Here is a 13078-nt window from a genome sequence, read left to right as displayed (position 1 = left end):
AACAGCCTGACAAATATAAACGACTGGTGTGAGTTGGGAACGTGCATCTGCTGAGGTGCTGTAACTTCCCTGATAGAGTGGAATGAAATCTCTATCTAGCGAACAGGAACGAATGCCCAAAGGAGGAAACACCATGTAAAAACTGTTTTTCTCAGTGTTTTTTTTTCTTTTTTTCTTTTTTTGGATAATTAATTTTTTGAAGTGTTTCATTCCCATTGATCATGAGCATGTCTCAGAAACACGCTGCGTCTGTGTCATTTGTTTTATCAGGCACAATATGCCTGTATATATTTCAGAATGTGTGAATTGTGTATAAGTGCAACTCCAGAAGGGATAATTTCAGCAAAGAAGCTTGAGATAGATCAGGATCTGACAGACGTGCTGTGAGAATGAGGAGAGCTCGGTGAGAGATGCCACCGGCATGCTCCCACTACCCTTCATCTCCCCAGGCCATCTTCTCAAATTCTCTTTTCCCTTACGCAAAAAGGGAAGGCCAGTACTGGTGGCAGGACTCAGAACAGCAGCCACCACAGCAGAAACCTCCCCCCCTGTTTCCTGTTGGAAAAAATCAGCAATGTGAACAGCAGAAAAGTCTTACTGTGAAGATTTGCACTTCTGGGGACACGTCTTTTAGGCACCTTCTATTTTTGGACGTTCAATTTTGCGGGTCACTGATCACATCTGCTAAAGGGAGCCTATGCCTCCCCCGACAGACAGGCCTGGGTTCAGCAGGGTTTTAAAGTCTGGCTTGGGGTTAGAAAGCCGATAGCAGCTTTGCTGGATCGGGGCCGCAGCCGGTGCTTGGGAGTGAGGGCTGGTGGGAAAACGGAGCTGCCCATGCCCGGGGTGCTTCGTGGAGGGATGTAGCACAGCGATGCTCTCTAGCAGCAAGGGCCACCAGCTATTTCTGAGCAACACGCTCAAAGGCCACTGATGATTTTAAGTATTTTGGACATTTCACAGCCCTTCACAACCATCTCTTCCAGGATCATTGAACTTTCACTAGTTCACCCTGAATGATGCTGCTCTAGCCCCTACCCAAATTTGTCCAGCTTCCACATTGCTTTTGGGTGCTAAATTGTAAGAAGGATGTTCTTGCAGCCTTACAGGTGGGTGTATTGATGCAGTCCCACCAAATAAGGTCTAATCTTGCTGTTTTCCCTAACTTGCGGTAGCATTTTGCATCTGCCACGACCTTGTTATGAATTAATTCTCCATGCTGCTCCCCTGGAATAACACTGCTCAACCCCTATTGCAGATAAAGTGATTGTCTTTCATTTAGGAAAAATCTTGTTTGTCTGTTACATGAAAGAAACCTCATTGCTTTTGCCCCACGACCCTTTCCTAAGCCCAAACAGTTTCTTTAACCTTGATAGACGACTTCTCTGTGGTACCACTCAGCACATCAGTCTGTTACAACCAACAGTTTCCTGTGTAATATTTCTCTGTTAACATGCTCCTGTGCTGCTGGGTCTATGAAGTCTGTCTGTCTGCCTTTGGGAAGTGTGCTTGGAGAGGTGGAAGAGGGACTGTGGCATTTTGTTGTAGCTTTGCAGACTTTCCAGTTGTGTGCCACCTTCGGAGAGCAACTTGATTGCCAACTTGGGAAAGACTTGGAAAGCAACCACATCTTTGAGGGATATGGATCTCTCTGTAGGTCTATGTTAGAAGAAAGTATCTTCATGTGAGGGACAAGGGATTCTCTTGAATCCCAGAAAACTTCCTCTGCTGTATCTTTTTTTTACCTGTTCATTTGGGTTTTTTTTTTTGTGCTCAGGTTTTGGGACTGGTCTTCCTAGACTTGTCCTGCAGTATGTGTCCAGTGTAGGTGTTCCTGTGTATGTTTGCCATGTGCCCTTTTACTTTGACCTGCAAACATTTTGTATGGCCCCAAGCTGCATGCAACCAGACAGCAGTGGGTAACCCACAGCTCGGTTCTGTTCTGAATCGAAGCCTCAGGATGAGTTTTATCATACTGTTCTGTTATAAAAAGCTTGGCAAGTCTTTGGAGGTTTGGGCACCATGAATTAATGTCATTATTTGGGGAGGTAGTGAATTCACATCAGGCGCTGGCTCTTACAGAATCATAGAATGCTTTGGGTTGGAAGGGACCTCAAAGCCCATCTAGTTCCAACCCCCTGCTATGGGCAGGGACACCCTCACTAGCCCAGGTTGCCCAAAGCCCCATCCAGCCTGGCCTTGAACTTCTTAAAGATGGGACTTCCACAGCCTGTCTGGGCACACTGTGCCAGGGCTTCACCTGATCTTGCCCTCACATCAGATCGGTGGCAGTCGGAGGGCTGGCACCACCTTAAATCTACCATCTCCCGTGTCAGTGTTCAGAGTGGTCTGTGCTTCCCTTTGCTGAGGTGATTAAAAGAGGCCTGTTGCTGTCTGCATGTGTGGGATGCTTCATTAACAGTGATTTATTTGGGAGTTTAGCGGAATTGGCACTGTGCAGCACACCGATGTGCAGTACAGAAACGTGAGATGATTGCTAAGGCTCGTTTCTTGCTGCTGCTGCTCCTGCTGCACTCCTTGGGGTCTTGGGCTTGGGTTTGTTTCCTTTAGAATATTCACAACAGAGGGAGTTGACATAGGGCAAATGATATCGACAGAAGTACTTTTTGCATTCCGAATGCACCCATATACTTTAGCCTTAGGTTTTTCATGTCTGTTTTGGGTGGGTTTTTTCCAGAAGTGCTCATCATTAAACATCCAAATGGAGTTACTGACAACGAGCTGTGCCTGTGAACTCGGAAAAATTCACCACAAAAAGTTATCCTGCACTCATCTTCTTTTCTTCCCTCATAGCTGACTGCAGTCAGAGCTCTTAGAGTGAACCTTTGTCAGAATCCAATTACAAACAAAGGTGCCTTTCAAAAGAATTTGCAATGGATGCGTTGCCAAAAGTAAAGTTAAAAAGGCATCTGCACATGTGTGCTGGCACTGGGTGTTCTAATGGGATGCGCTTCCGAACTGAAGCGCAGCTATCTCATTTTCATCTTGAAAAAAATAACTTGTATCATGCTGAAACTACACAGGCTTCCTCCTGGAAATAAAATATTAAACTTTGCAAGTTTTCAGGCCTCTTATAGGCTCCTTCAGATGCTCTGCAAAACCCCCTGGGATTTTATAGTCAGAAAACATTTAGAAAGGGGAAGGATCTTTTCAATTATATCTCTTGTGCTCGCGCACAAATGTTGCCTCTCCTCAAGTTGTTGCCATAAAAAAGTCGATGTGTTTCGACAGTTTTTACAGAGCCCTGAACAATGGGCCTGCTGGTATGGATAGCTGTTATGTTTACAGGAAAACATTTTGAAGATTGGACTCATTCACATGTGAAATAGGGAACTATCATGAGAAATGAAAACGCGGCCGGATCGTCAACGCCGCCGTATCTTAACGTTAGGAAAATACTTTTAATGGGAGCCATCTAATTTACTTTCCCCTGCTTTGTATATGCCAACACAGGCTTTATTTCTCTTTGGGAAAACTTTCTGTGGCGTAGCAGGTGTATGGGTAAAGTCTGGGTGTGGGTTGGTGGGTGGTTAAACAGGGCCAGGGCGTAGCTGGGTCTCCGGGTACCTGTCCCTAGTGCTGCTCCAGTGATGGGGCTCAGGGTCGATGCTGCTTCTGCAGCTTGGATGCTCATCCAGCAATAGCAATTCCAGGCATAGGCAGAATCTGTTTAGAAAACTATTTATGTTTAGAGCCTCTCCTGGGAATACATCGTAAGGAAATGATTGCAGGGTTCCTACTTTGCCCGTGGATGCAGGGAGTTTCCATCCACATAGATAGAAATGCCAACTGGCGCCTCAGTGCCACTTGTAGACAGTTTGTTGATACCAGAAGCAACCGATACTGCTCAAATATCTCAAGATTTTCTGAGGCACACGTGTGACCCTCTGCTGTCTGCTGGTTTTCCGGAGGAAGGTTTGAATAACTAAATAATAGTGAAGACTTTCAGCTTTTTCACTGGACTTGGATGTGCTGAGTCCTGGAAAATGTGTATTTTTAGCATAGCTCTTATTTCTGGCTGAAAATGAGACCCAGTGATTATGTCTAAACATCTTGGGAGGAAAGAAACAGCCTGGTTATTTTTAATGCCCTTATATGCTAAAAAGCTAATTTACATTAGTAATTTTGAAATGTTTTGTATCAGTGTTTAAAATGCTTAGAGAAATGTGATTTTTTAAGTGTGTGGGGGGGGAAAAATAGCAGTTTGCAGAAACCACAAAGTGGCCAGAATTTTTTCCCAAAGGGTTGGTGAAGAAGGAGATGCTCTGGGGAGAGGAGAAGTTGCAGCAGGGAGAAGTAATAAATTGAAGACTATGCCAGAATTTTCTTTGTATCTGTGGAAAACTAGGGAATAAAATGCCAAACCAACAATCTCAGTTCAGAGATAGTGTCTGGCAGGAGATGCAAAATAGCATGGGGACCTGCAGACAAGACTGCCATTGCCATGGTCCTCTGTGAAGAGTTGTCCCTCATCTGCATCCTCAAAGGCTGTGGAGTAGAGAGAGGCATTTTGCTTGACTTTGGTCAGATCTGGGAGTTTATATTCCTCTTTTTTGGGGTTTTTTAAGACCACAAGGCAGACATAATACTCTTGCCACTGGCATTGCTTATGGACAGTTGAGAAGCTGAGTGCTGTTGGATTAATCCACATAGCAGGAGGGGGGTTTTTATAATTAGGTATCAAAGCCTGTAATGGTTACTCTGCTCCAGCCCCACGTAGCTTGTTGCAGAGAGGGAGAACAATGACAGAGCATTGTATTGCAGGGTGCTGAAGAGAAGCCCTATAAGTGACATGATGGGCTCATTGATGGGAGTAATACTTGGGGAAATGGGAACACAAAAGAATTCCAGCAGCTGCTGGTGAATAGAAGATTTATCTTCAGTCTCACTTAAACTAGTGTAAAAGCAAGAGCAACACGCCTTGGATAGAAATCTCCTGTACAGGTGCAGATATAACCAGTGGAATATAGGGCTTAGGAGAGGAAAAATAGTATTTGTTCATGTGTGGAGAATGTATAGGGCACAGAAATATGTTTGAGTAACTGCTTAACTGTGTCAGTCAATATAAAGGTCTATGATGACATTTTCCTTCAAAAATTAATAATTAATATTCCAATCATTCATTCAAGTTATTAGTTCTCATTGATTAGCCCTTCCTGCTAACCCCCCGCTAGTCTAATCAGCCTGTGAGAATAGATGAATGTATCCAATTAATCTCTACCCCCTTCAAAGTTGCATCTTCAGATCGGAAAACAAAGGTCTTTGGTGGTCTTGGTGCATTGAACCTGACTTGGTTGGAGGAATCTTGTCAGTTTTAACTCAGGAAGGCGAGCAGAGCCCCCTCGTGATGCCCCTTCACGTGCTGTTAGTCACGCAGTTTGTCTCGTACGCACAACGGCCCCTTAACTTCCAGCCTTCGGTGATAATGAATAAATTATAACAGTGTGTGTCTGACTTGATTTATTTACTTTTAATATTTAAATGCCTGCTCCGGAAAAGGTTCCTTTCATAAAAGGAGGCATATTTTTCCCCCTTTGGGTTGCACTGAGCAGGGGGAGGATGCTTCGCAGGGACAAGCTGAGGGAGCCTTCAAATTGCCTGTGTACAAGTGTTAATTATTTACAAGTTGTAACAGAGTGCAGGGAGAAAATCAGTCATCTTCTGGAGATAGTTTGGGGAGGGTTTGGAAGAATTGTGGGACAATGGAGAATTGGAGCAAAGTGGGAAAAGCATCCCTCTTTCCTGAGCAGGGGTGGAATATTTCTGGGCCAGCATCGCCTTGCAGAGACAGTGTCTTTCATGTACCGGGTGATCTTAGTAGAGAAAAGGGAGAGTTTTTCTCAACTTTCTTCTTAACTGTGAGCTAGAGTGACTCAGAATTGTGAGATGTGAGAAATCACACAGCACCCGAGTGGAAGATGCAGATTCGGGGTTACAATTTGCGATCCTCATCCAGTACCCAGCGTACTGAGTCAGTCACAAATCACTCCTCTGAAAAGGGTTTAAAAAAGTTTCTTGGCTGGATTTTAGCTACAACTTTCCTGGAAAGAAAAAAAAGAACCACCCAAACCATCAACAAATAGAAGGAGCAGCAATCCTAAATCTCCATGTGATCTGTCTTTTCTCTTTCACAGATTAAAGGTTGCCTAAAACTTCCAAGGAGCCCCCTTCTCTTCTGTCGTTACTGGACACGTCTCGTCTGACCCGGGAAGCTGAAGATGAGGTTGCTATGGGAACTGCTCGTGCTGCAGTCGTTCATGGCGTGCCTTGCAGGTAAAGCATCACCTTAGAAACTTTTGGTTTAAGGATGCTGCTGTGTTTCACACTAATGTGGAAGCACACCGTGTTTTGTATGCCACTGAAAAAATGGCCAAGGCCCTTCTTCATGGACTGGCATGACGAAAGGCTGCTGAAGAGCTCAAGCTGATGCTCTGAGCTCAGGCTGTAGCTCTGAACAGGCTCCTTTTCCTGTTGATTGCAGCAAACACGTTGTCTCCGATGTCTTCTCTGCCCGTCCCCAGCTCAAAGTTGCTGTTGCTGAAAGTTGTTTTCCCGTGTTGTGTGCTAATCATTTCAATGCTCAATTAAACCTACGGGGAGTATAGCTTTAAATCCCATTAAAGCAGAGTTACGTTACAGCTAGGACCTCACTCCATTTAACAAATAATTAGGATAACATATTTCAGCGATGTAACCATCTCCTGTTACTGCCCTTGTTTAACTTTTCTGTCTCTGAGAGTTACAATGTTTCGAGTGTTCCCAGCTAAACAAAATTTGCAAGGAACGTGCCTTGTCCTGGTGCCAAGATAGTTCTTGGAGACATTTCAGGTTTGCAGAGGGTCAGCACAGCCTGCGTCTCACTGACCTCCTCATGTGCCAGGAGCTGCTCAATGAGCTGGGGGACGGGGGCTCGTGTCCCTCTGTCCACAGCGGGTGCTGTGAGGGCTGTGGAAGCCTGTTTTGAGTCTCTTCCTTTGCTGTTCAGCCATCACCGATTCAGTTTCCTCCTTGATCGGGTGTTGTTATTGGGTATTTTGGTCTGAGTGGGTGTGTTAGATTTTAAATCACGTTTATGCTGCCTTGCTGTCCATCTGGATCGCTCTCATTTCTCTGCTGCTCAGTGCTCAGAACGTTTTGCTTAGTAACTCCTGCTTCCTTCCCTTTTATTACGTGTGTGCTGTCAGGGTACTTCTTCAGCGTTTTAGGTAATGGCAAACTACTTATAATAGTGTTTACTCTCTTCTGCTTAGCTCTACTGAACACAAAGCCGCTTTTATTCCGGTACTTATGAGTATCTATTTTTGAAATCTGGTTCCAAGTCTCTCTAAATGTGCTATGACAGTTTCTGAGCTGGCAGAAAATTGGATGCAGAGAGATTCTGCAATGCAGTGCCACACGTGTTTGAGGAATCGGCATCCCAGAGAAGTTAGGCTGTGGGGATGCTCCATGCGTGATCCTTTCTTTTAAGCAAATAAACAGAACAGTGGAGAAACAAAAGCGTGCAATATATATATTTTTACTGTAATTTTTATAGTTTAAAATATCTATAGAAAAATGCTTAGGGTCAGCAAAGTAAAGTTTCAGGGGAATGTTTTCAGGGTGTTGTCCTTATCTTTTCCAACACTGCTAGAAAACCACGTCTCCTAAGCACCAGCTTTCACCATACTGTTCTGCTACAACTTTTTCCCTTCTCTTTGCACTGGAAATCTCCAGGGCACAGTGTAAGTCCCTCTGACCCGCTGAGGGAGGTTTAGTAGAGTTACAGGGATAGGAGCACCAGAAGTCTTATGCAAGTTTTTATATTAGGTGCTGAGTGAGGAAATTGTTTTGTTTTGCTGAAGGATGTGGTTTGGGACAACTTCTTTTGACAAGATTGTGGTTCTTCACAGCAGGATGAAAGCCTAAGGTAGAAAGCTAGATCAATCTGAAGATGTACTTAAACCTTGCTGAACTTCATGAGGTTTGCACAGGCCCACTGCTCTAAGTGGTCTGGGTCCTTCTGGATGACATACCATCCCTCTGGAGTGTCAACAGCACTGGGAAACCAGAGGTGTTGTGTGAGGTGACCCAACCTTGTGCTGATGAAGTGGGACGTAGTCTGTGTGCCTGTAACGGGCCGGGCAAGTGTGGAAGGACATTTTCTGCATCTTTGTGAGGCTTACACCGTTCTTTGCCTCATTAACTTGCTGTAGCAGCGAGCTTTGCTGGTGAAGTCATATTTGCATGTTAATGAGCTGCAGTTGCACAGACGTATTAGCCACACGGGCGTGCACATGCATATTTGAGAGTGTAATTTGCCCCTTGAATATCCACCCACATTTTAACAGAAAACAGGAAAGGAACCAAGCAGCTTTGGAGGTGTGTTTATGTTCTGTTGTCACACGTGTGGCTGGAGCCTGGCTGCTTCTCCTGGCTCCCATCTCCGCCTCAGCTTTTCCTCAGAGGCTTTGGTTTCTGGCCTTCTGCTTGGTGATGCTGTTTAAACAGAAAGATCCACGCTTCAAACAGACACACCAGCCCGCAAGGCTGGCCTTCCATTCTTCTTAACGAGCACCATGGAAGGACAACAGCTTCACTAAGCGAATCTGTCCTGTAGCTCTACAGTAGTGCTTCTGTTTGAACAAGTTTGTTTTCTCAGAGGGAAAATGCTGCTGCAGCTGTATCTGTTTGGTGCTCCTGGACAGCGACCAATGTAGCTCCAGAAAGTACAAGCCAAACTCTGGACTCCAGGATTTGATTGACACCAGTGTGAATGGAGAAAGCAACACTGTTGTCTGTCTGCTAAATGGACTTCTTGATAAACCCCCCCAGTTGTGCGAGCCGTTGCTCTGCAGCAGGTTAAAAGGGATGCACAAAGGTTTCTGGTGGGTTTTAGTGATATGTGGGAGGTGGTTCTGGAAGTTAGAAATAGCTAGAGAGTGGTTTGTGTAGCTCACTCTAAGTTCTGTGCACGTCCACTCTCTATTACATTAAAAGTTACAGTTATCCAGTTGTCCAGGCATCTGGAATTAGGTATTTCCCATCTTGCCTCTCACATCTGGAAAGGTAAGATGAATTCATAGGAGCAGACAGGACATATACAGCATTTATACATCATTTTGCTTATCAGAAGGGGGTAGATCAGTATTTATCAATGGGCTTTTTGCTGACTGTCCGTACGGGGAAACCTGTTACTGGTGGTGTAATATCCCAGCAACATCACAGAATCCCACATCCATGGTTAATTCTGTAGCTCCAGGGACACCATCGTAGTTTTCAATATCAAATCCCATTTCTTTTTTAAAAATTTTTTGCTATTAAGGCAGAACAAAAGCATTGTTTCACCTTTTATCTGCTGAAAAAGGCCATTTTCTAATGCCGAAGTATGCACATGAGAGCAGAAAGAAGTCAGGGGTAAAAAAGCAACTATTTTCATAGAGTGTCTTTTTCCTTATAGGTTGGGGCTTTTGGTTGGACAGCTTTGGGTTTTTTTTTTTTAATCTGTTTTTAACAGGAAAATATTGTGACAAATGCCTGTCCAGGCATTCTGTGTCCTGTCACATGCGGATGCAGCATCACCTCAGCAGGGGTTCAGACCAGAGTGTTTAGAGCCTGGCTATGTAATAAACCAATATATACACTCAAACATTTTCCGTTGTTACACAAAAAATCATCGGGCTTTGTATCAGTTCCAGTGAAATCAGGCATCCAGATCTGTTAAAAATTAACTCAGAATTCCTGCAAAGATGAATATTCACAGGCCTATTTGAATTCACGCCTCTGTCCAAGCAGATGTAGGTTAGGTACAAAAGAAATTCTACTCATTTCATGTCTGAATATGAATAATTAAACCACAAAGCATTGCTGTACATGTTAAATGATGGTCTTCTCTAAACGATGCTGCAATCCAATTTGTTCAGCGTTTTTTTTCTGGCGCTGTGTAGTTCCCAGGACTGGTGCTTTGATGGTACTGGGTAGCTGGAAAATGATTAGCTGTTGCAGATCCGTAATTAATTAATTTATATTTTGGTCAGTTCTGCAGCTCTTTGCATTTTTGTACCCGACTGCCTAATTAATGTTTGCATAGCACTCGGAGCAGATAAAGCACCAAGTGACTGCTATTAATATAATCACTTCTCAAACACGACCCGGCCCTTGGCTTTGCAGTGCTGGGTAACTGCTGGTGATGCTCACTGGAGAAGGCTTTGCTGATGAGATCCGCCTTGCCCTTAGTCCTTTGGGCATTTTTCTGTGTTATTGGAGGGGGATTTTGTTCACTTCAAGCTCCTTTCAGTTCAGTTTGAGTTCACTTCTAAGTACGAGCACTTGCTTCCTACAAAGGAGCACCATGGCAGTGGGGACTGGGCAGGCCAGTGGGTACAGGGTCAGGGAGCCCACTGCCATTGGTGGCTTTCCTGAGGGATGACTGTTTCATACACATCCTTTGAGCTCAAGTTATGGTTGGGGTGTTGAAATGACCCGACCTGCCAGAGAGTTTCAGGCTTTGGGTAAAACGGCCCAACAGAGGGACTTTAGGATGGGCTCTGTGGAGTGACCTGCTCTGCACGTGGTCTGGGTTAAAATGTCATTTTGATTGACATGTCTGCTAAGGATCCCTGAAGAATCCATGTGTCACCGTAGAGGTGGGTGCTGAGGTCACAGGAAAGCAGTGACCTAACACCGAGCACAAGGTGAGTTGAGTGTTGATGCTTCACCACCTCAGCAGACACAGTGCTGGAGATCATTGCCATGAGCATGTTTAACTTCCTTCTGAGGAGTATTTAAAAGCTGCCAAAAAAATGTGCTTTAAATGGTCAGTAAGGCAGGGGTGTTGTCTCTGGGTCTGCCCAGTCGCTGGCTCCCTCTGCATCCCAAGCAACGCTGCAGTGGTGGGATGTGGTTAAAGTGATCAGTGTTAAATGTACTCTTGCCATGTCAAGGGATGGTGTTGCTACAGCTGATGATTGTGGTGTGAAAGGGATGTGCTGCTCTATGAGGAAAGGCTTCTGTGGTATGAGCTGCTGTAAGGTGAGGTGAAGCTGCTGAGCCTCAGTTTGCTGTGGGTAATGGTTGGCAGTGCAGGACCCTGAGACACACAAGGAAGGGATGCTGTACTGGTGGAGGTCTGTTCCCTTCCCCAGCACTGGAGTCCTCCCAGGGAAGGTCCTCTCCTTGTACATTTTGTTCCCAATTAGAGCTCAAGTGTCTTAAACTCAAGCCAGAAATCATCTAATGTCAGGGAAGAGTGCAGCAACCTTCCTTCAATTAAAAGTCTAATTTCAATTTAGGATGAAAAGTCAAAGAGGTGGGGTCATCAGCACCACCAAGTGCACCTGCCCTTGTCTTCTACTCCCAACCTGTCAAAACTTGTTGCTGAAATGAAAACCCTGCTAGAAACTTCATGTGGACATTCCCATATCCCAGCCTGAGGCTATTTCTTCCCCTCCTGCAATGCCAGTCTGCTGCCTTTCCTGGGCAAGACTGGGCTGTCTCCAAGGAGGGACAGAAGCTTCCTAAATACATAGAAATGCCTAAACAGACTTAAAGGAGCTGTTGAGGCGGTGGTGGATGATAAGAACTGCTGTTAATATGGTGCTGTGTGTTATAGAACAGAGGTTTGAAGCCAGAGGACGTGTAATTCAAGTTGGAAGCAGTCAAAGCTGGGGATGAAGAAAGAATGGCTTTAATTAGGGAAATAAAGAGCAAGAGGGGAGGAAACTTCAGAAGGGAAGAACTGTTTGAGCTGAGAGGGCACTGGGATAAGAACAATTAAATCTGAAGTGGGCAACAATTCATTTAAGCGGCAACCAGAAGACTTCAGCTGCCAAAGTGGGATTCTACGGTATCACTCAGCTGCACATAGCTGTAAAGCAGAGCTAAGCAAATGTATGTTATTATGTGTAATTTATGCATATTTAGGGATTATAAGGCAAGTTTGTCTGTGATTGCAGAGGATTTGAGTCGGCCTCACAAGAGGTCTGTACCCATTTTTACATTCCTGATCTGTCAGCAGTGAAGCTCGCTAGATGTGACCTGACTCTGATTTAGGCCATAATTTCCCAAATTATAAAGTTAGAGACCATATCAGTGCAATTTTCTTTTTTCTCTTTTACGTGCAGATGATTAGGTATATTATGGTTTTCCTCTGTTTAACTCACAAGTCCATCTGGGCAAGTTTAATTACATCTTTCTCAAAAGTTATTGAGGTAAGATGATGCACTTTAAATAAAACAGAGACTGTTCAGACACTTTTATAAGCAGATGTTCCAACTATCTGGCTGTGTATTGATCCCCTGTGCGTTTTATATGATGCCTCTTTTCAATTTAGCTTCTTTGCATTTGAATTAGTATGTAGGTATTGAAATTAAATCTCATTTAGGGAGTTAGAAAAATACCTACTTTTGCAAGCATCTATCAAATTAGGGAGAATATGGACCCAAAGTGCTGCTTCATTGCCAATAAAAATGAAGCTTTATGGCAAAATTTGAGGTAATTAGACTATTGCTTTATAGGTAAAATACTCCATGATTCTTGGAAAATCTAAATATTATTGGAAAGGGACCCTATTTTGCAATGCCTGGGTGGTCACTGAGGAGGATGTGAAGGCAGGGGATGTGGTGCAGCACGAAACCTGCCACGTTCAGGCACCAGGGCTTGCTGCTGGCTCAGCCGCTGGGATTCAATTTGGGCAACTGCATCTCTTTGTGGTCTGAGGGCTGCAGGACTGGGCTATACAATGTACATCTCGAGGTAATGAGAAATGGACTCATTGCATGCAAGACATCATTCTGCTGCTTGAGATTTCAGTTCAGAGCTTGTGTTTACCGCTGTTTATCTTGAATTCCTGGGGAAAGTCTGGCATAACTAGTCAGAAACCTGCTGCTGTGCAAACATGTTGTCCCCTGACGCTGCCCTGCATAGGTACAAAATGTTTTTTTCCCTTTTCTCCACATTTTCATGGGTATTTTAATCATTTTGAATGGTAACAGGGAGTCACTGGGGGAACCATTAGTCTCTACTCAGGCTTGTGGGGTTAAATCCCTTGGTTTTGCTGTCTGGCCTTACCTCGTGCAGCGGA

At 44.4% G+C, this 13078-nt stretch overlaps 1 protein-coding gene across 1 annotated transcript in view; it reads left to right on the top strand.

Moving 5' to 3' along the window:
- Positions 1-6239: 6239 nt before the first annotated feature.
- The window catches only part of LOC311196185 (contactin-4), a gene marked incomplete at both ends in the record, with an annotated part of 151234 nt that continues 144395 nt past the window's right edge, over positions 6240-13078 (top strand). Inside the window, one exon of the mRNA XM_084269693.1 lies at positions 6240-6294. Coding sequence (XP_084125819.1) covers positions 6240-6294 — 55 coding nt within the window. The remainder of the gene's footprint in view (positions 6295-13078) is intronic.

This window comes from Gallinula chloropus, assembly GCF_964237585.1.
Source record: "Gallinula chloropus genome assembly, chromosome: 12".
NCBI classification, from domain to species: domain Eukaryota; kingdom Metazoa; phylum Chordata; class Aves; order Gruiformes; family Rallidae; genus Gallinula; species Gallinula chloropus.
This window is presented reverse-complemented; position numbering and strand designations above follow the sequence as displayed.